Source organism: Hyperolius riggenbachi, chromosome 3 (assembly GCF_040937935.1).
Source record: "Hyperolius riggenbachi isolate aHypRig1 chromosome 3, aHypRig1.pri, whole genome shotgun sequence".
In the NCBI taxonomy this organism is placed as follows: Eukaryota; Metazoa; Chordata; class Amphibia; order Anura; family Hyperoliidae; genus Hyperolius; species Hyperolius riggenbachi.
This window is the reverse complement of record NC_090648.1, coordinates 377,356,411-377,379,772: the sequence shown is the minus strand read 5'-3', so window position 1 is coordinate 377,379,772 and position 23,362 is coordinate 377,356,411. Positions and strand designations below refer to the sequence as shown.

Here is a 23,362-nt window from a genome sequence, read left to right as displayed (position 1 = left end):
CTAGGCCTATCATTGCATTGCACTTACACCGGCATACAGCCTTCACATGGCACCCACTATCTGCACCAAGCACCCACTTAACCAGTACCCACACCCAAAGTACTTGCATTTAAAACCCATGTGACACTCAATGTCCACCCATAGCCAGCATCAAGTACAGGCATGGCACCAAGTATTCGCACCCATGTCACACCCAGTACCTGCACCCAGCACCCACATGACCTTCAGTACATGCACCCAGATCTCCCATGGCACTAAGTACCTGCAATCAACACCCGCATGGCACTTGATACCCACCCATAGCCATAACCCACATGACACCCGGTACCCACATGGCACCCAGCTTCTGCATTCAGCACCCATATGACAACCAATACCCCCCTAGCCAGAACCAAGGAGGGGGGACCGTGCGGCCACTAATGACAGGTCCAACTGACTTCACACCATTGAAAGCAGCCAGCGCTTCTGTGACTAAATGTGTGTGTCAAGCTCAGGGGCATGGTTTGGGACAGTTTGAGAGCCGGGCATTGGTGGGGTGGGGAAGGTCACATGTCAGTGTTTTTTTTTTTGGGGGGGGGGGGGGGGGGGTGAGGCCCCTTTTTTAAATTTGAGCACCCCCCACTTAAGGACCCTCTGGACGGCCCGGCTTCTACTATTACACATTCTTCAGGTAAAATCTGAACCAGGTTTATGGGTGATAGACAACACCTCTGTGTTCAATGTGCACAACATTCTCAGTGGATTCCCTGCAGCTCTGTGGGGAGTGCATATGTAGAGTACTACTGTGTAACAAAGGAAACATGGGACAGATGAAATTAAAGTTTTATACATACCTGGGGCTTCCTCCATCCCCCTTCAGGCTAATCAGTCCCTCGCTGTCCTCCTCCACCACCTGGATCTTCTGCTATGAGTTCAGGTACTTGAGCCAGTCAAGCGTAGTGCGCATGCACACACTCCGCCGCCAGGAGCATACTACACCTGTGCAGCACTATTGCGCAGGTGCAGAATGCTCCTGGCTGTGGAAGCGGCACACGGCCGGACTGCGCTGACTGGCTGAATTACTGGGATTCATAGCAGAAGATCCAGGTGGTGGAAGAGGACAGCGAGGGACTGATAAGCCTGAAGGGGGCTGAAGAAAAGCCCCAAGTATGTATAAAACTTTTCTTTTCATCCGTCTCAGGTACCTTTTCATTAGTAGTCATCAAACCAAATTTTAACAATATATCAAATTGTTTGATTTCATACATTTTCATAAACCAGCATCAGAGCAGACTTATTTCCATCTCATTGACCATCTCTATTAGTGACACAGCTACACATTAGGTTTTATCCTTACAGCATAGATGTTATTTAGTATATATAAGAGATTCTATATAAGAGATTCCTGTGTACACATCATATACAGTATACAGTCACAATCAGATATGTATATCTGACTTTGAAAATACGGGACTGCTTTATTAAAGCAGCATAAGTAACTATTTTTTGATTGGTTTATTTCATTTTTGTGGACTAAGCAGAGCTATTACTGTATATATAAATTATTTATGATGACTATTATCTGAGAAATAGAGCATTTTATCATATTTTCTATTTTAGTTACAGTTTAAATTCATTAGGAGTCGGAGTCGGTGCATTTTCCCCGACTCCGACTCCAGGTACCCAAAAATTGCTCTGACTCCTCGACTCCGACGCCACAGCCCTGACATTTATAGTACCTGCAGATCAACACCTTTATAAATAGGGATTGTTGAATCAAACCTAAACAGCAAATACATTTATGAGATAATTAATTGTGTGTGCGTATAGTAATAATGGTAAATAAAACTTTCCTGGACTCTTATATTCCCATTTTCAGTTAAAGGGCTGAATTTTAAACAGCAGTCCTGTCACTGTGATGTACAATCTGGTTCATTCAAAGAATGGTAAAACAGATGCACCTCTGTTTTACCATTCTTTGCAAGTTTTGTCCACCCTTTGTGGAGGGGTGTTACCCCTTTTTCTTCCGAACTACCAGAAGTGACTTCTTAACCTGAGTAGGGTTAGTGCTCTTGATTTCCCCTTTTGTCTTCAAACAATCTGGATTATTCAGATGCTAAACAAAGGAAATAATAACTTTTTAGAGTTTTTAACTACTAAACTGTTATCAGGAGTTCTTCCTCAGCCAAATAGGTTTTTGGCTTCTGTTTACTTTTCAGGAGAGCCAGGACTGCCTGGCTACTTCAGACGAGTTCTTATTAAAACTAGTATCATATTGTAATGATCCGCTCAGCTGGCTGCACAGGCAGACAGCTGTTTGACCATTCCTTATGTCTGAGGGATGCAGGTCTCTGGAAAAGAGACCTGGCTTCATCTTGCAACTTTCAGAGTTGCTTTGCTGAGGGATTTGCATACATGCAAATTGCCCAGCTGTCTCCTTTGAGGGCTGGCAGTATAAAAGCCTTCTGCTCCCAGAATGCTTTGCTGGTCATAACGGTTTGTTAATACACTCCTGGAGTGTCAGCCTTCCCTGTTGGATTGTTTAAGCTATCTTAGAGTAATTCTGGGGGCTGTATTAGACACCCCTCTAGTTCAGTCAGGTTGTATTATTTGTATTGCCTGTTCTGTCTGTCTTCTGGGGGTGCTAACCAGAGCAGCGGTTGCTACTGGTAACGCCTTCTGTTCATCTGCTTGGATCGCACTTGCCTCTAGCGGTAGCGGCTGTGGATCCTTCTGATCTGTATTCTTGGAAGGTAAGCTGGAGCAGCGGCTGCTACTGGCTACCTCATCTTGCTGTACTTGGATCGCACTCGCTCTGGCGGAAAGAGCAGTGGATCCTGCTAACTCTGTTTCCCTACTTAGTTCGCACTCGCTCTGGCGGAAAGAGCAGTGGATCCTGCTAAGCTCTGTTGCTTTACTTGGATCACACTCACTCTGGCTGAAAGAGCAGTGGATCCTGCTAGCTCTGTTGCTTTACTTGGATCGCACTCGCTCTGGTGGAAAGAGCAGTGGATCCTGCTAACTCTGTTTCTCTACTTGGTTCGCACTTGCTCTGGTGGAAAGAGCAGTGGATCTTTCCTGTCCTTTCCCTAAACCCGGATCGCACTCGCTCTGGCGGAAGAGTGGTGGATCGTATCTCTCAAAGTCCTGTTTCTCGTCTGTCTGTCTGTCTTGTCTGATACGAACGCTTGCTGTAGGCTCGGTAAGGTAACAGTTAAGCAAGTGCTCGCGTTCTCTGTTTCGTGTTTGTGTGTCGGTGGTTAGTTAGGGTGGCGTGCTTGTCTCTGTTGCGCTTAACGTGCGGAGACCGCGCTGTAAATGCGTTCGCTGTTGCGAATGAGTGCGGTGTTCGCATTTAGTTAGCGTTTGTTATTTTCCTTATCATTCTCATTGTATGATTTGCTGTGCCTTTGCTCTGCTCCTGGGTTTACCTCTGCTTAGTCTTGTGTCACCTCTGGCAATCGCCTCACTTGCGATTGCGTTCCTACTTGGTTTCTGCTGTTGTGTGTGTGCACCGTTGCGGGTTGGCGACTAGATTGGTGTACACACATACATTCTGTCCCTGTGCTCATTCTCATTCGCAATCGCTTCTCTTGCGATTGCGTTCTCACTTGGTTCCTCTGTTGTGTGTTCACTGTCGCAGGTTGGCGACCAGATTGGTGGACATACATACATCCCTTTTCTGTGCTTATTCAGTCTTGTGTCGCTATTAGCAATCGCCATCTCTTGCGATTGCTTTCCCACCTGATCTTCATGGTTGTGTGTTCATCGTCGCGGGTTGGCGACTAGATTGGTGGATACACATACACCCTGTCGCTGTGCTCTCTCTCTTTAGGGGCTATCTTGCCCTGCTCGGTTGCAATTCGGACAATTCCCATCTGGCATCTGGGGCAGTACAGAGGCTTTGCTCCTCTGCACTCCACAGCTCCACCTGCCGGTGGGAATTTCCCTCTACTGGTGCTTTGCACCAAAGCTGGGTTCTCTCCTTTCATACGCTTGTGGAGGTTTTCCGCCGTGTCAGCGCACGCCTTGTGTGCTGATCACGGAGATAATTCCACAATCGTTACACATATATAACCATCTTTATTTCATCATGTCAGTTCAGGCTCGATTTAAATTCATTTGCTCCTGATTATAATAATCTTGACAGTGATGTCTATATTTCCCATCTTCCAGATGGCCCCCAGCTTTGGATTGCTTTTTGACATAGATGGCGTCTTGGTGAGAGGCCGGAACCCCATTCCTGGAGCTGCCGAGGCTTTCAGAAGGCTCCTGGGCAGAGATGGACGGCTAGCAGTGCCTGTTGTCTTCGTGACCAATGCTGGGAATTGCCTAAGGCAGGAGAGAGCAGCAGAGCTAAGCCAAGTCCTGGGGATCGAGGTAAGTTACAGAGCAGTTGGAAGAGGTATAAGTCTGCTGGCATACGGAAAGTCTTACATTTATGCAAATAAGTCAAGTCTTATTATTTACCTTGATCTGCATTTTATGTACATTTTTCACAATGTCTTGTCCACTTATCCAGCTCGGCGTTGACCGTACCTGTCTGCACAGCACATTCTGCATTTTCTTGATTACACTAGATGGCAGTAGCTGCATATCAGATTATTGTGTTAATTTTACAGTAGTTGCAGAAGACAGGAAATCAGGGTAATTTGTCCTGTCCACAAACAGGACTACAAACTTGATGGAGAGTATAAGTCTTTGCCACTCTATCCAAATCTAGAAATAAAGGGAATTCCACTTTTAACATCCAACTCCATGCAATGCAGAAAACTAGCTTAATAACCCTCTCCCTCCACCTCCAGACTAAAAATCTACTCAGCAGCACTGAAAAGGCTTGGTGTTTCTTTAACAGATTCACATCATGAGAACGTTGTTTTTCTTACCCAAGCCTCATTTTTAGCTGCACAGAAGAAAACTGCCCGGGCATTTTTCCCCTGATGCAGTGCAAACCATGATGGGATTTTTGATGTTGTTGTTCTCGTTCTGCTGTTTTGGCATAAAATTTGTTTTGTTTTGTTTTTAATTTGAGATTTGAAGCCTAGTGCGCGCAGAGAACAGGACACAGGACAGTTGGAACTGTGTCTCATGCTCCCTGTTACCTCCAACCAAACAGATGGCTGCCCCCATAAAAAGATGGCTGCCCCCATGAAATCACAAACATTTGTCTGTTCTTTTAAAATATAATATAAGAGATTATATTACCTATCTATTTTAATTAACACAACTAATGTAACTTAATGACAGTATGTTTGTTTAGGCTGAAGTTCCCCTTTAATGCCTACTTTATTCAGATAATCCTGCACATTAGTGACTGAATTTATCACCACATGCCTGAGTGCTGTGACTAGAGGGAGCAGGGTGGATGGGTGGATGGGGACTTTTGTTGCAGACCTCACTGCTGTATTGGGGAGCTAGGGGCCTGGAATTGAGATCAGTGAAATAATTATTTTAACTCACCGATTAGTTTCAACCCAGAGGAAGAAGTTGGGGTTGGCTGAATTATTAGGGTAGCCACTGATTAAGTGGATCAGTTGCTAGAAACTTTATGCTAATCCCAATTTACTCCTACATGATCATGACCACCAAATCACAGCCTTACAAATATATGGCCCGATTAAGCAGATCACATGCTTAACCATGTGTATTACTACACAAAAGCAACTCCAGTGGTTAGGGTCCTGCTCACCTCATAGCTACTGTATGTGGAACAAGGGTGTCTGGAGTTTGATTGTAGGAAGAGAAGAGCGGGACTGATGGCAGAGAATCGGATCATTGCAGCTTTTCTGGTGCAAGCTGAAGTTCAGTGGAGTTCTTGATGAGAATTCAGTATTGAGAAGGATTGCACATAGCACAAGTGAGTATGCAGGTGTGCGCACACACACAGACCTTACTTGTGCTCCTGTGTGGTGACACCAGTACTTAAAGAGAACCAGAGACGAAGCACCCTCATGTATTTTATTACATTTATCAGTGGGAACATGACAGTAAACACCTACCCTGCTTTTAGTTTTATTCTTCTCAGTCTAATCTATCTGTTATCAACTGTGATAAGAATCCACCGACTGATTCAGTCTAGGTTTGACCTGGAATCATTATAGCTGAGTCACTCTTCTGTGGAGTCTTTTCAAGCCCAAGCCTGCCCCCTCCTGGCCCCCTACTCAGAGCTGTTGACATGGGAGGGGCTGCTGCTGACGAGAAAGAAGCTCTGAAACAGACAAGTGTATCTGTGTGCAGTGTGCAGCCTGTCATTATCTACTGTATGCAGTTTCATTTCTATGAGAGACACTTCCTACAGGCAGCCACACAGTATACCAGAATAATAAAGTTGAAAGCAGACAATTGAAAGGCTGCAGCAGCCCTGCTTGTCTATAGTCTCATAGAGGCTAGACAGCACATCCAGAACAGTTTATAACCTGGAAGCAGAAGAGATATGAGCTGGCGGCCATATTGGATATTTCCTGGAGCAATAATGGATAAAAAACACTCAAAAAGGCACACCAGAGTGGCGAAATTATCAGGTAGAGCATTTATTCTTTACAAGCTATCAACTGATATGTTTATTTTGTGTGAATCGTTCATCTCTGGTTCCCTTTAATCACAATATCTCTTGTATTTTCCCTAGGTGGCCCGTGAGCAAGTCATTCTTTCCCACAGTCCTTTGCGAATGTTCCGTCACTTCCATGACAAGCGGGTGCTGGTATCAGGTCAGGGCCCAGTGGAAGAGATTGCAAGAGAGTATCCTTTTAACCACTACCAAGCTGTCCTTTCTTTCCTCTCTCTCTGTCTCCCTGCCCTGCAGTGTAGAGGACAAATTCTCAAAAATGCCCACCCAGAAGTGGAAAATGCATTTGACAGATTTTACATATGTTAAACATGATTGGTTGAAAGTGATCAGCTGTTAGAATACAGTCTACAGGGATGCCAACGATACTTTCCTTTTACAACATCTCTCAGGAAATTTGTTTGCATGGAATTTGTATTTTCTCCTTGTCTTTGCTTGAGAATCCTCTGGGGCTCCGCTTTCTTACTACATCCCAAAACATACTGCTGGGTTAATTGGCTGACCTTAGATTCTCCATAGGCTGTGGAAGGGACATTCGATTATCAGCCCTGGTGGGACAGTAAAGTTATGAATGCACAGAGAACTTTTTGTTGGCAAAAATAATTTGTGAATACTGTTAACTTATAGCTTTTTCCTTGCGTATGTTCCCCTCTTCAGATAACTTAACAGACTAAATGGCTGTACCCAAGCAGCATGTCTGTGTAGCAATCATTCCTAAAACCTGGAATGATTGGCAAGAATTATTCTGGGTGATGGTAATTGAATGTCTCTACCAGTCATTAATGACATAAATTGTTACAGTGTACTCTATAGGCTAGGTTCACACTATGCTCAAAATCAGTCTATTTACCACATCAGAAAGCAACGAATCAATGGACATGTTGATAAATCCTATGTCAAGTATGGGATTCATTCATGCATATCTGTTGTGAATGGATCTGCTGTCTCTAATGCGGTGAGCAGAATGCATTGTTGTGCGGTACACGATTATTCCGGACATGTCCTACTGAGCACTCAAGCAACAAGGGTTCTGTGAAGTTAACAGCGCATCTGTATAGCAGGAATTTGAAAATGTGCAAACCAAGCCTTAAAGTGTACCATAGATGAGATAAACTGAAAGTTTTATACATACCTGGTGTTTCCTCCAGCTCCATGCGCACGGATCGCTCCTACGTTGCCATCCTCAGTCTTCTCCCTCTTCGGTACCAGGACTCGCAACTTCAGCCAGTTGCAGCCAGTCTGCGCAAGAGAAGTGCGCCCTCTACGTATCTCTCCGGCAGCCTCCTGAGAGATCCGTAGAGAGCACACTTTTGTTGCGCAGACTGGCTGCGACTGGCCAAAATTACGGGACCCGGTACCGAAGAGGGAGACTATTGAGGACAGAGCAGTGGGAGCGATCCGTGCGGATGGGGCTGGAGGAAGCCCCAGGTATGTATAAATCTTTTAGTTTATCTAATCTCTGGTTTCCTAGTGCTGAAAATGTTTCAACCATATATACATGCAATTTTGTGATACATCCGTGTATCTTATCTTTGTACAAGCTTCTGACACTGCATAGAAAGTGTGTGCTTTACATGCTTTGTGTGCTTCAGTACCGTGTCCCTGACCCAGAACTAGCATGCAGATCGGCAGTTCTGAATCCACTCCCTGCATGATTGTTCCAGGTGTGGCTCCAAAACCATGGCTCAGCATGATAGCAGGTAGCTGGTATTTTTAAAGAAGACCAACAGTGGCAGCCTCCACCATACTTTAATTTCATCCCTAGATGATTTTAAAAAAAAAGTTATCAAATAGTTAGTTAAAATCTTTATTTATCCCCATGGAAGCTCCCTCCTTTATTCTTTTCCTTGACCCTGCACAGCCTGGGCTTCCGAAATACGGTCACTGTTGAAGAGGTCAGGGAGGCCTTTCCTCTGCTGGATATGGTAGATGAGAGTCGCCGGCCGATAACTGCAGTATGTGCAAAGTAACCTTTGAAATCCCTTATTTATAAACAGGGCAGTGGAGTCGGAGTCGAGGAGTCTGAGCAATTTTGGGTACCTGGAGTCGGAGTTGGTGTTTGGATAAACGGAGGAGTCGGAGTTGGTTGATTTTGTACCAAATCCACAACCTTGTTAAGTATTAGACTAAGGAGTCGGAGTTGAGGAGTCTGAACTTTTTTGGGTACCTGGAGTCGGAGTTTATAAAGCTGCTTAAAGGAGTCATCAGGGAGATTTTTTATAAAATAAGCGCTACTTACCGGGGGCTTCCTCCAGCCCCAAGCTCCCAGGATGTCCCTCGCCGCAGCTCTGCCCGCAGCCATTCGCCGCAGGTCCGTCCCGGTCCCCGGCGATGACGTCAGAACAACCTGGAGGTCGCTCTGTACTGTGCCTGCGTGAGCGGCGCTGTCAATCACCGCCACGTGGGCCGGAGTGGACTGCACAAGCGCCGGCCCACGTGGGTCAGTACAGAATCACCAGTTTCTGTTTTATGAATTTGAACAACCTTCTGTCTCAGGTCCTTTGACAGTTGTTATGCTTTTCCCTTGGCTGAAATGTGCAGGTGACTGCGAAGAGCCCAGAATCTCACAGACCTTTTTATATGCAGACTACTAAAATTACAAACAAACAAGTCATAGGTGTGGCCAAGTATCCATCATTACAGTATATCTACATCCTCTGTGACATCTAAGCCACAAGTCAGTAGATATATGTCTTGTAGCTGAAGCACTGCTGTGCACAATTAGGCTTGCTCCTGTGCAAACCTCCAGCACTATCTGCTGCAGCACTAATTGGTGAAAGGTAATATATGTTCCTTTAGCCAATAAGATTGATTTTTACCATTAAAAATACTTTTGTTTTCTCAGTTTATAGTCAAAAATACACACTGTAGCATTATTTCAGAATCAAACACCCTCACCATAAATTGTGACAGGAACATTGTCTAAGTTTTGCGATAAATGTTAGAAATAGCCAAACAAAATTTGTGTTTTTTATTTACAGTACCGCTTTTTATTTTTAAACTGGAATTGGTAAAACTGAGAAATGTGTTTTGTTACCTATTTTCCGATTAAAATGCATAGAAAACAAAATAGTTCAAGGGAAAAAATGCCATACAATGAAAGCCTAGTTTGTCTTGGGAAAGAAACAAAACAAATATATTTAATTTGTGTCATAAGTAGGGACATAGCTAAAATGTCAAAGTTGCTCTGATCCTTAAAGGGAATGGGGGTCTGGATGCAAAGTGTTTAACGACTTGCCGACCGCGCACTCATACCGCGCGTCGGCAAAGTGGCAGCTGCAGGACCAGCGACGCAGTTCTGCGTCGCCGGCTGCAGGCTAATTAATCAGGAAACAGCCGCTCGCGCGAGCGGCTGTTTCCTGTCATTTCACGGCGGGGGGCTCCGTGATTAGCCTGCGGGCCGCCGATCGCAGCTCGCAGGCTAAATGTAAACACAAGCGGAAATAATCCGCTTTGTTTACATTTTTACAACGCTGCTACAGTAGCAGCGTTGTAGTAGATCAGCGATCCCCGGCCAATCAGCGGCCGGGGATCGCTGTCACATGACAGCGGGGAGTCTGTTAGAGGCTGCACAGGACAGATCCGTTCCTGTGCAGACTCCGATCTCTCGGGGAAGGGAGGGAGGAGAGGGAGAGGAGGAATCGTGCGGTGGAGGGGGCTTTGAGGTGCCACCCCCACAGCATGCAGGAGCGATCAGACCCCCCCAGCACATCATCCCCCTAGTGGGGAAAAAAGGGGGGCGGTCTGGTCGCTCTGCCTGTCATTAGATCTGTGCTGGGGGCTGTAGAGCCCACCCAGCAGAGATCTGAAAAAGCAGCGCTGGTCCTTAAGGGGGGGTAAAGGCTAGGTCCTCAAGTGGTTAAGAAGTGGTTAAGGTGGCCATACATCTGTAGACTTGGCGGCCGATTTTCCATCAGATTCAATAATTATCGAATCTGATGAAAATCTGTGCCGCCAAAAGCATGCCCAATTGAAAATCCGACCAATTTCAGGTGAAAATTGATCGCTTATATCAGTCAGACATGCTGGAAAATACATAAATAAAACATGCAAATACATGCATAAAACATAAGAGACAGTGCTCGGGGGCGGTGGGGCTTTGAAAGATTTTATACTGTAATTGATTGGGAATCAGTCTGCAGTTTATGGCGGCCAACAGATCGCTAGATGTATGGCTTCCTTTAATATCCAATTAACCTGCATGTGTCAATTTTATAGTTATATTATCAAGCCAAAACTTCAAGGGTATATAGAAATTTGATCACGCTCATTTTGGTGCTGCCACTTTTCATCTACACCCCCCCCAAACAGATGGCTTCACCCAGCTCCAGCTACTAACTATGAATGAAAGAGACCATAAACGTATGAGTACAGCTGAATATTACGTATAAAATATAAAACTTTGTGCATCTCTCTTTACAGGTTCTTGCTCCCAGCTCTAATTTCCCAACTATAGAAGGTGAGATGCATCTCTATCAAAAGCTAATGAAAATGAGTTGCTGATCTCTTTAAAGGACACCTTAAAGAGAACCTAAACTGAGAGGGATATGGATTTTTCCTTTTAAACAATACCAGTTGCCTGGCAGCCCTGCTGATCTCTGTAACCACAGTAGTGGCTGAATCACACGCCTGAAACAAGCATGCAGCTAATCCAGTCTGACTCCAGTCAGAGCACCTGATCTGCATGCTTGTTGAGGGGCTGTGGCTAAAAGTATTAGAGACACAGGATCAGCAGGAGAGTCAGGCAACTGGTATTATTTTAAAAGGAAAAATCCATATCCTTCTCAGTTTAGGTTCCCTTTAAGTGAGCCGTATATGGAGGCTGACAAATGTATTTCCTTTAAACAATGCACATTGCCTGGCTAGTCTGTTGATCCTCTGCCTCTAATACTCTTAACCATAGACCTTGAACAAGCATGCAGATCAGACGTTCCTGACTGAAGTGTGAGTGGATTATCTGTATGTTTGTTGTAGGTGTAAAGGTGCGTACACACGCGCTACCAAATGCAACGACGGGTCCACTGGAGTCTCCCACCGGGTGGTCTTTAGCCGGCAGTATGTGCCTACATACGCGCTGTCAGCGGACTGATAAGGCTGTTTCTGAACGATTGGCTCAGCGGATCGTTCAGAAACAGCATTATCAGTCCGCCGACAGCGCATACACACGCGCATACTGTCGGCTAAAGACCGCCCAGCGGGAGGGTCCGGCGGACCAGTCGTTGCAATTGCTAGTGCGTGTGTATGCACCTTATGATTCGGACACTACTGTAGCCAAAGAGATTAGCAGGACTGCCAGGCAACTGTTATTGTTTAAAAGTAGATAAATATGATAGCCGCTATATCCCTTTCAGTTCAGGTGTACTTTAACATTCTGCACATGCCGTGGTGCTGACAGTGTGGATGTGTTGTCAGGCTTTGGAAGAACCTGGGTTTTCCTGCTATTGGCCAGTGAAGTAGGGATGATCAATTCAATGCAAATCATTTCTCCTTGCATTCAAATTTCATGTAAATATGCAATTTGAAACCCGACCAATTAGAAAAACGTCAATTTTTACTGGTCAAAATTCAAGCTGCATAACATTTACTTGAAATTTGAATTGAAATTATTTGCATCTCATTGTTCATCCCTAAAGATGAGCAAGGTGGCTGCAGCAAGGAGGTAGAGTGAGACACTCTGCATGTTTAGTTGAGTCACCCTCCATCAGGTGCACTCTCAGAGGTGCTGAATGTCTTGTGCTACAAAGTTTGAAGGAAGAAGCTACAGACTGGCCACCTCCATCAGAGAAGAGTTACCATGTGGCTGGATTTAGCATTTCTTACCACTACTATATGGACTCGAGGGATAGTCTGTGTGATCCTAGGATCCTCAGATTCGGAGCCATGCGGCCCTGCTACATAGTTTTGAAGATAGGAATAGGGCACAATATACTGTTCCTGCCCCTCCTATGTTTTGGTCACTGTCAGTTAACTTCACATGACAACCACCTTTGACTGGATTTGATATGCCAGGTGAATCACTGGAAGAAGTCAGTACATTAGCAGGAAATCATGTACTGATCTTGTCTGCTTCCCAGTACTACAGTACATTGCAGCATTGTGGGGATGGGGTGGGGGGATTCATGGGTTGCAAGATGCAAGAGGAAAACTTGAGTGTAAGTTGACCTCCTTATTAACTAAGAGCAGAAATTTTCCAATGTAGTCAAGTATTGACAGTATTCCAGGGTCATCTGCCTGGTCTGATGTTAGTATTTTTATTCCATCCGGAAGCAGTGAAACTTACCTTCAGGTGTCCCCCTAAGTTGTTTGTACTGATCTCCAGTCCCCTCCACCTATTCTCTGTATTTTATAGGTAATATTATGTGTAAAAATATTACACTTATTTCAGGGCTTCAGGAGAATGTCCACATCAGTTAGATTGAGTAGGGGTGAATTACTGGACTTGGCAATTGTGACTAAGTTTCTGGGAGGTAGCAGGAAAAAAGGGCACCGGCGCCTAGTGGGCGATTAGTGCAGCGCCTTAGACTCGAATGCAATTATCCTTAATACGCAGAAAAAAAGCAGAAAAAAGGGATGCCCGATAAATATCATTAACAACATTAGAACATTAAAGTTTTTGAAGTATGTTATCATTTTAGAAGCTTGCTATGTTATAGTTTTTGTAATATTATTTCGTTTGTATTGTGACAAAGTCGATATCTCAGGAGGTAATCGATTTGTCCCAGGTTGTGTTGGATGGGAGGTATATTCCACCAGGGATCAGACGCTACGTCCGGTAGCAGCTCCGGAATAAAGGTTTTGGCTGTCTGTCACTTGGACAGAGGTTAAAAACCTTACTTGGGTCCGGAGCTGACCAGATGCAGAGTGGCCGGGCATATCTGGCCGCCAAATCATGGGTGGATCGATTGCTCTGTTCATGTGGGCTTCTGCTGGAGCCAGCGGTTTGCGTTTTTCCTATACTTTACATTGAGGGCGAAACGCTTCCGAAAACCGCAAACGTGCAGCAGGAAGCGCGTTTGCGGCTTGTCAAAAACCTCAAACCGCCAGTGTGCACCATCCTATTGCAATACATTAGCCAAGCGTTTTTACTGGCGGATGCGGCCGGCAGATCACTCCAAAAACCGCTTGGTGTGCACTAGGCCTTACTTTGTTTTCAGGAAGCTGGTTTGCTCTGGAGAGAGTGCAGGCTGCACATGGAGTTTTGCTTGTTCCTGATATTGAAGGCTGAATGTAAGCTGGTGGTCAGCACTGGCCCTTTTTGCTTTATGTTTGAACTGTACTTGACAAACTGCCAAAAGACTGTTGTTTAAGAAGCCTGCTGTCAAATAAACTCTTGCTTGTTTTGGAAAATTACACCTGTCTGTGCTGCTACAGTGGGATGCAAAAGTTTGGGTAACCTTGTTAATCTTCATGATTTTCCCGTATAAATCGTTGGTTGTTAGGATAAAAAATGTCAGCTAAATATATCATATAGGAGACACACAGTGATATTTGAGGAGTGAAATTAAGTTTATTGGATTTACAGAAAGTGCGCAATAATTGTTTAAACAAAATTAGGCAGGTGCATAAATTTGGGCACTGTTTTAATTGTATTGATTCCAAAACCTTTAGAACTAATTATTGGAACTCAAATTGGCTTTTTAAGCTCAGTGACCCCTGACCTACATACACAGGTAAATCCAAGTATGAGAGAGTATTTAAGGGGGTCAATTGTAAGTTTTCTTCCTCTTTTAATTTTCTCTGAAGAGTAGCAACATGGGGGTCTCAAATGACCTGAAGACAAAGATTGTTCACCATCATGGTTTAGGGGAGGGATACAGAAAGCTGTCTCAGAGATTTCAGCTGTTTCCACAGCTAGGATCATATTGAGAAAATAAAAGACCACAAGCTCAGTTCAAGTTAAGGCTCGAAGTGGCAGACCAAAAAGAATCTCGGATAAACAGAAACAACGAATGGTGAGAACAGTCAGAGTCAACCTACAGACCAGCACCAAACACCTACAACATCATCTTGCTGCAGATGGAGTCACCGTGCGTCGTTCAACCATTTGGCTCACTTTGCACAAGGAGATGCTGTATGCGAGAGTGATGCAGAGGAAGCCTTTTCTCCACCCACAGCACAAACAGAGCAGCTTTAGATATGCTAAAGCACATTTGGACAAGCCAGCTTAATTTTGGAATAAGGTGCTGTGGACTGATGAAACCCAAAATTGAGTTATTTGGGCATAACAAAAGGTGTTATGCATGGAGGAAAAACAACACAACATTCCAAGAAAAACACCTGCTACCTACAGTAAATTATGGTGGTGGTTCCATCATGCTGTGGGGCAGTGTGGCCAGTGCAGGTACTGGGAATCTTGTCACAGTTGAGGGACGCATGGATTCCACTCAGTATCAGCAGATTCTGGAGACCAATGTCCAGGAATCAGTGACAAAGCTGAAGGTGCCCTGGGGCTGGATCTTTTAACAAGACAACTACCCTAAACACTGCTCAAAATCCACTAAGGCATTCATGCAGACGAACAAGTACAACGTTCTAGAGTGGCCATCTCAGTCCCAAGACCTGAATATAAATATAATCTGTGGTGTAAATTAACCACTTGCCGACCGTGCACTCATAACGCGCGTCGGCAAAGTGGCAGCTGCAGGACCAGCGACGCACATCTGCGTCGCCGGCTGCAGGCTAATTAATCAGGAAACAGGCGCTCGCGCGAACGGCTGTTTCCTGTCATTTCACGGCGGGGGGCTCCGTGATTAGCCTGCGGCTCGCAGGCTAAATGTAAACACAAGCGGAAATAATCCGCTTTGTTTACATTTGTACTACGCTGCTAACAGTAGCAGCGTTGTACCAGATCAGCGATCCCCGGCCAATTAGCGGCCGGGGATCGCTGTCACATGACAGGCAGGAGCCTGTTAGAGGCTGCACAGGACAGATCCGTTCCTGTGCAGCCTCCGATCTCCGGGGAAGGGAGGGAGGAGAGGGGGAATCCTGCGGTGGAGGGGGCTTTGAGGTGCCTCCCCCCCCCCCCCGCCAGCCACACGCAGGCAGGAGCGATCAGACCCCCCCAGCACATCATCCCCCTAGTGGGGAAAAAAGGGGGGGATCTGGTCGCTCTGCCTGGTGTTTGATCTGTGCTGGGGGCTGTAGAGCCCACCCAGCACAGATCAGCGAAATCAGCGCTGGTCCTTATACCTCCCCGGCGTTCTATTGAGATCGCCAGGGAGGCTGCGAGAGGGTTTTTTTTCAATTAAAAAAAATTATTTCATGCAGCCAACTGAAAGTTGGCTGCATGAAAGCCCACTAGAGGGCGCTCCGGAGGCGTTCTTCCGATCGCCTCCGGCGCCCAGAACAAACAAGGAAGGCCGCAATGAGCAGCCTTCCTTGTTTGGCTTTCCTCGTCGCCATGGCGACGAGCGGAGTGACGTCATGGACGTCAGCCGACTCCGATCCAGCCCTTAGCGCTGGCCGGAACTGATTGGTCCGGCTGTGCAGGGCTCGGGCGGCTGGGGGGACCCTCTTTCGCCGCTGCTCGCGGCGATCAGGCAGCACACGCGGCTGGCAAAGTGCCGGCTGCGTGTGCTGCTTTTTATTTGAAGCAAATCGGCCCAGCAGGGCCTGAGCGGCAGCCTCCGGCGGTGATGGACGAGCTGAGCTCGTCCATACCGCTCAGGAGGTTAAGGGGGGGGGGGGGTAAAGGCTGGGTCATCAAGTGGTTAAAAAAAAGCAGTCCATGCTCGCAAGCCATCAAACCTGAAAAGAATTAGAGATGTTTTGTAAAGAGTAATGATCCAAAATACCTTCAACCAGAATCTAGACTCTCATTGGAACCTACAGGAAGCGTTTAAGGGCTGTAATTTCTGCAAAAGGAGTATCTACTAAACATTGATTTCATTTCTTTTTTGTGGTGCCCAAATTTATGCTAATTTTGTTTAACCTCCTTAGCGGTAACACCGTGCTGGACACGGGGTAAGCCGCCACGGAGGATTCCTCAGGCCCTTCTGGGCCGATTTGCATAATTTTTTTTTCAAACACGCAGCTAGCACTTTGCTAGCTGCGTGGTTTGTTGCGATCGCTGCCGCCGATGCGCCGCTACCCACCGCGATACAGGGCCCCCCCCCCCCCGCATACCCCTTGCGCAGCCTGGCCAATCGCCGCCAGGCTGCGCTATGGGGTGGATCGGGACTCCCTGTGACGTCACGACGTCGATGACATCGCTCCGTTCGTCACCATGGCGACGGGGGAAGCCCTCAAGGAAATACCGTTCAGAACGGGATTTCCTTATGAGCAAGTGGCGCCGGCGGCGATCTGATACTACGGGGGGACGCCGCAGGGAGGGGGAAAGCATGTAGCTAGCGCTAGGCTAGCTACATGCTAAAAAAAAAAAGTGAAAAAAAACCCTCCCGCGGCCGCGGGAATCATACCGCCAGGAAGGTTAAACAATTATTGCACACTTTCTGTTAATCCAATAAACTTCATTTCACTTCTCAAATATCACTGTGTGTGTCTCCTATATGATATATTGAACTGACATTTTTTATCCTAACAACCAACAATTTATACAGGAAAATCATGACTATTAACAAGGTTGCCCAAGCTTTCGCATCCCACTGTATCTCCCGCTGAGTACTCACCATTTGCAGCTGATCCCTCACAGTATGTACAGATTTTACGTTATCAAAGATATTATCGTTACTATGTGTAAAAGGGTGTTTCTGCAGGCAGAGTGGTTAGGGTTAGGCAACACAGAGGGGGGGGGGGGGGGGGTATTAGGTACCACCAGGGGGTGGTTAGGGTTAAGCACCACCCTGGGTTAGGGTTAGTCACCACCAGGGGGGGTGGTTAGGCACCACCAGGGGAGGGTTCTGTGTGAGGGTAGATAAGGAGGGGAAACACAGAGAGCCCAATATAGTGTAGTATGCACTGTAACTTATGGGTATAGAAGGAGAAGTATAATGTTATACTCACAAATCTGGGTTACTGTTGTCAGACAACCACTTTGAAGGCAGGTGGGGAGTATTAGACCTGTCCCCACTCAGGATTAAGAAGTCGCTCTCTGTAGATTGGAAAAAAGGGAACCAAGTCCCCTCCACCAGGGGTGGACACACTTATTGTACAGTTGTACAGAGGCTCCAAAAGTATAAAAGTAGGATACAATGTTTTAAAAGAGAACAATGGGGGGTTAGTGGTGGACTTATATAGACAGAAATATCTTGCTTAATTCAACAAAAGCTATTTATTTACATAATCTGGATAGATGCAACACGTTTCGTGGGCACATCCCACTTCATCAGGCAATACAATTGGAGTACAATCGAATCATACGTTCTCAGTACAAGCTTAGCGCCTCTGTGAGAGGGTAGGGTTGGGTTAAGCTGTATTGTTGAATTTACATTTTTAATGTTAATATATATTCTTTATCAACTCCTGTCTGTTTTAAAACGGTATTTATCTTTAACCAATTTCAACAATGTTTATTGTTATTGCGATTTTGTTATCCATTGGTACCATTTCGTTATCCAACCAGATCCTTTTTTCCTGGTGCCCTTTTTTCATGCACACTTCTGGGACTAATAGGAGCAGTAATACTACCTGTGTTGTTGCAGCTGTTGTCCTGTTGGGGGAACCAGTGCGGTGGGAGACCAGCTTGCAGCTTATCCTGGATGTTTTGCTCAGTGGTGGGCAGCCCGCAGAATGGCAGAAGGAGCCACCCTACCCCCACATCCCAATATTAGCTTGCAACATGGACCTTTTATGGATGGCAGAGGCCAAGATGCCCAGGTAAGTTTAGATTATATACAACTGTAGGGGAGGGTGAGCAATACATCCTGGAAAGAAAACACAGAGAGCTCAAATTGTGCAGTATGTCACAAAGATCAAATTGGTATAAGACAGGCAAAAGTTGGTACTTACAAAGGAAGGTTGCATGAGGGGCAACCTACCACTGGATGCAGGTGGAGGTGCATGAACCCGACTCCATTCAGGTACCCAAAAGGGATGTAGGTGGTTGCACTCTTGTAAAACAGCAGTAGGGTCCTCACAGATGGCTCCAGCCTCGTGTTGACCAAACACACCCACCTCATGGAGTGTGAAAAGCACAAAATAGATAATAGGCGCATAGAAAGCCCTTTGTGCATTAAATAGTAAGAAATAGTAAAAGCTCTAAAAGGTAAAGTGTCAGTGCAGAGTAGTAGATGCAGCAAGGAGAGTGCAACAAAGGACGTGAAATCCCAGGATATAACACAGGTCAATAGGAAGTGAAACAGAAGAGACCCAAAGTGCAGTGATGAGGCAACCTCTATTTTATCACCTGTGTCAGAGCGGTAAAACCACTGAAAAGTCCGCCGTGTGGAGAGCACCTACCAGCAAGGAGGAGAGAAGGAGCGAGGGCCGCCCACGTGTAAAGCTGTCACGAACAGCACTTTCTATGCGCTTCCTTTGAGGTTACCAACTATATGTTTACATTTGGACATTTTTGCATTATTGCCACCCATGATATTCTGCTTTTAATTATGTTTTATTAATGTATTTTTAATATGCCAATAAAAGGCTATTTTTTAGATTAAAATTTACTGTTGTGGTGCGGTGCTTAGGGCCTACTTGTTCTCCTAGTTTACGTATGCTTGTTTATTGGCCCCTTCTGCACACAATTTTTCATATTGTTATATATTGCAATTAACCTTTCATATATTAGATGGTGGTAGTCCCTTTGTCTCTTTTTTCAGACATTGGCCTCAATTCACTAAGCTTTTCTCCTGTCTTTAATAACTCTTCTAGAGTTGTTACCATGGTGATAAGGCATAATGGCCTCAATTCACTAAGCTTATCTCCTGTCTTTAATAACCCTTCTAGAGTTGTTACCATGGTGATAAGGCATGTAGTATTCAGGAAACATTTTACCTCAGGCAAACCTAAAGTTAACTCTTCTGTCTTTAAGTTAACTCTCCAATCCTTAAAATAAATCCAGAGTTAAAGACAGGCTGTTAATTAACTGCGTGTGAAAATAACTACAGGTGAGGTAAATTAACTACAGCGGAGGTAAATTAACTACAGATGAGGTAAATTAACTACAGAGGAGGTAACGTAAGGAATGAAGAGATAAGATAACTCTCTCACTGTGTGAGGTAAGTTTTCTCTTGCCTTATTATCTCCAGCATTATCTTAGTGAATTGAGGCCGTAGTATTCAGGAAACATTTTACCTCAGGCAAACCTAAAGTTAACTCTTCTGTCTTTAAGTATACTCTTTAATCCTTAAAATAACTCCAGAGTTAAAGACAGGCTGTTCATTAAGGGCCCTTTTCCACCAGCGCGTTTGCGCTGGCTGAATCGCAAAAACGCAAACCGCTAGCGATTTTACAATCGCTACGGTTTGCTTTTTAACATGGGAATCGCGGTAGGTCATTTCCACTACCGCGATTCGTTTTTGCGGGGAACGCGAACGCGCGGCGGAGCGATAATTGCCGCGATTTTGCTATGCAGTGCATAGCATAGCAAAATCGCGGCCGCGAACGTCGGGGAACGCCGGTAATTGCGATTCAGCAATCGCTAGCGTTCAGCGTGAACGCTAGCGACTGCAGGTGGAAAAGGGCCCTAACTGCGTGTGAAAATAACTACAGAGGAGGTAACTTAACTACAGAGGAGGCAAATTAACTACAGAGGTGGTAAATTAACTACAGAGGTGGTAAATTAACTACAGAGGTGGTAAATAACTACAGAGGTGGTAAATTAACTACAGAAGAGATAAGATAACTCTCTTACTTGCCTTATCTCCAGCATGATCTTAGTGAATTGAGGCCATTGGCCTCAATTCACTAAGATCATGATGGAGATAATAAGGCAATAGAAAACTTACCTCACACAGTGAGAGAGTTATCTTATCTCTTCATTCCTTACGTTACCTCCTCTGTAGTTAATTTACCTCCTCTGTAGTTAATTTACCTCATCTGTAGTTAATTTACCTCCTCTGTAGTTATTTTCACACGCAGTTAATTAACAGCCTGTCTTTAACTCTGGAGTTATTTTAAGGATTGGAGAGTTAACTTAAAGACAGAAGAGTTAACTTTAGGTTTGCCTGAGGTAAAATGTTTCCTGAATACAACATGCCTTATCACCATGGTAACAACTCTAGAAGAGTTATTAAAGACAGGAGATAAGCTTAGTGAATTGAGGCCATTGTGTTAGGGACAGAATTTAAATAGTGTAAACGGGACAAATGGGCAAATAAAATGCGTGGATTTTAATTATGGTAGCATGTACTATTTATAAATTATAATGGCCAAAAACTGAAAAATTATTTTTTCCAATTTTTGCTTATTCTCCCGTTAAAAAACATTTAGAATAAAATAATTCTTGGCATAATATACCACCCAAAGAAAGCCTAATTGAAGAAAACAAGATATAGATCATTTCATTGTGATAAGTAGTGATAAAGTTATTGGCGAATGAATGGAAGGCGCTGAAAGGTGAAAATTGCTCTGGTGCTCAAGGGGTAAAACCCCCTCAGTGGTAAAGTGGTTAAGATGCTGATGCCAAATTTGTTATCGGTCATGGTGATATGCTTCTGTGTTTGCTCAGCTTGCATAAATAAAAATACTTTTTAAAAAAATGGACCAATCCAAATTGAAAGGAAGTCAGTTTGATCGGCCTAGTTCTAAGCTGCATACAATTTGCAAACACCTCAGTGACCATCTCTCGGTCTCTTCGACCATCTCTAGCTACAGGTCAGCTTGGCCACATGAAAAGCAATACTGTGACCAGAGAGGCACTTTAGCTTGTTACCTCCTCCGTATAATCAGATACTCCCATGTATTTTGTGCTCAGGTTCGGTCACGGGACATTCCTGGTGTGTCTGGAGACTTTGTACCGTAAAATCACTGGGAAGGAATTGATCTATGAGGCTCTGGTTGGTAAGCCCAGCACATTGACTTATAGTTTTGCGGAGCAGCTGATTATAAAACAAGCCAGGGAGCAGGGCTGGGACTCCCCAATCCGGACCTTGTACGCTATTGGGTGAGTAATTGCACGCTACACTATATCTTGTGACCTCACACTTGGCCTTTCTCTAGCCTGAAATGGTAGAACACCAACAACACTTTAATGGCGATAAAATACATGAAATGGTTCCAGGACCATGCATAAATATGAGACATCCATCCCTGCAGCTTCCTCAGATAATCTCTGTGGCACTTCAGCTTTGCTGACCTGCCTTCAGTCTTTGTACATTCCCCTTAGTTTAAAGCTCCGACTGAACAAATTCTGTTGAAAAAAAGCACATGCTGTCCACTCGCGTGCCCTCTCGAACGACTGTGTACGGGACTGAGAGTGTTCTGGGCATTCACAGTTCGGAAACATTTATAAGGGCTCATTCACACTAGGGGCATTTTCAGCCTTTTTTCAAGCGCAGGCGATTTTTAAAATCGCCCACAAAACGCTTGTGCAATGAATCTCTATGAGAAGGTTCATATCAGCACGGTTTGTGTGCTGTACGTTCAGCAAACCGGTGCCTGTACCATTTTTAGGGCATTTTTGCTATAATGGAAGGTATAGGAAGAGTGCTAAACGCTCACAAAATCGCTTTATGCGGCGATTGCGTCTGCGTTTTTTAGAATAAATAAATTGGGCTCGATTCACTAAGACAAATAGCACGCCTTATCAAAGTTAACACGCGTTATCAGAGTAGCATAGCGAACTTATACTTGCTAATTGGCAATGACGAGAGCTCCACTCGTCCTGCCCTGAGACCCCTGCGGATTCGTAGCGCTCGCTATGCTACTCTGATAAGGTTTGTTGTCTGTTTTAGTGAATCAAGCCCATTGTATTTATTTTTTTCCAGGTCAAAGAGTTCACTTCCTGATTTGCGTTAGGGAGTGAATTACAAAACCGCTCTGGAAAAGCGCTTTTACCAGAAACGCAGCGCACAGTGGAGCGTCAGGAGTGTGAGTGCACTGTTAAGGCAATAACTGGGCAGAGGGGGACACAGCACCAACATGGAGGGGATGCCAGTAAAGCTGAGGGGCCACGGAGTTTATGGGGGTACTAAGACCCAGGTTGCTTAAAAAATGTGCCTTGTTCAAGTCTAAGTTTAGTTGGGCTATAAAGGACAACTATAGTTCTGTAAGAAAAAGACACAGAGAGCCCAATATGGTGTAGTATGCTCAGGACAATAGTGAATAATGGGTACTTATCCGTTAGCCGGGCGCATCCGGCAGGTGGGGCTGTTGATGTTAATTCCAATCATAATTACTTCATGTCAACCTGTGAATGTAAACCGCCAGATGCGCCCGGCTTAAACAGATCAAGTCGCCGGCTTGCTTCGTGTCTCGCTCTTCTCCCCCTCTTGCCCTCTCTCCTATAGAACACTGGGGAGGGGACATGCGTGTCCCCCCAGAGTCATTCGTCGCAATGCCGCGACGAACAACTCTGGGGGGACACGCATGTCCCCTCCCCAAGGCTCATACGAGAGAGGGCAAGAGGGGGAGGAGAGCGAGACACTCACGAAGCAAGCCGGCGGCTTGATCTGTTTCAGCCGGGCGCATCCGGCTGTTTACATTCACAGGTTGACGTGAAGTAATTATGATTGGAATTAACATCAACAGCGCCACCTGCCGGATGCGCCCGGCTAACGGATAAGTACCGAATAATGTAATGTGAGAAGGTTATACTCACAAACAAGGGTTACCGCTGAGGCAACCACTATGAATGCAGGTGAGGAGATTAGACCTGTTCTCACTCAGGGTTAAGAATTCGCTCTCCGTAGATAGAAGAAAGGTAGGGGTGGGTCCCCCTTCCACCAAGGGTGGACACTATAATGACTTTGATGAACA

General features: G+C 45.2%; 1 protein-coding gene across 2 annotated transcripts in view; it reads left to right on the top strand.

Annotated features, from left to right (window-relative positions):
* The window catches only part of HDHD5 (haloacid dehalogenase like hydrolase domain containing 5), a 40,018-nt gene that overhangs the window by 12,714 nt on the left and 3,942 nt on the right, over positions 1-23,362 (top strand). For both annotated transcript variants that reach the window (XM_068277255.1, XM_068277254.1), the window contains 6 exons: positions 4,156-4,359; positions 6,605-6,717; positions 8,406-8,499; positions 10,967-11,003; positions 18,145-18,319; positions 21,360-21,548. In XM_068277255.1, the coding sequence (XP_068133356.1) occupies positions 4,156-4,359; positions 6,605-6,717; positions 8,406-8,499; positions 10,967-11,003; positions 18,145-18,319; positions 21,360-21,548 (812 nt within the window). The remainder of the gene's footprint in view (positions 1-4,155; positions 4,360-6,604; positions 6,718-8,405; positions 8,500-10,966; positions 11,004-18,144; positions 18,320-21,359; positions 21,549-23,362) is intronic.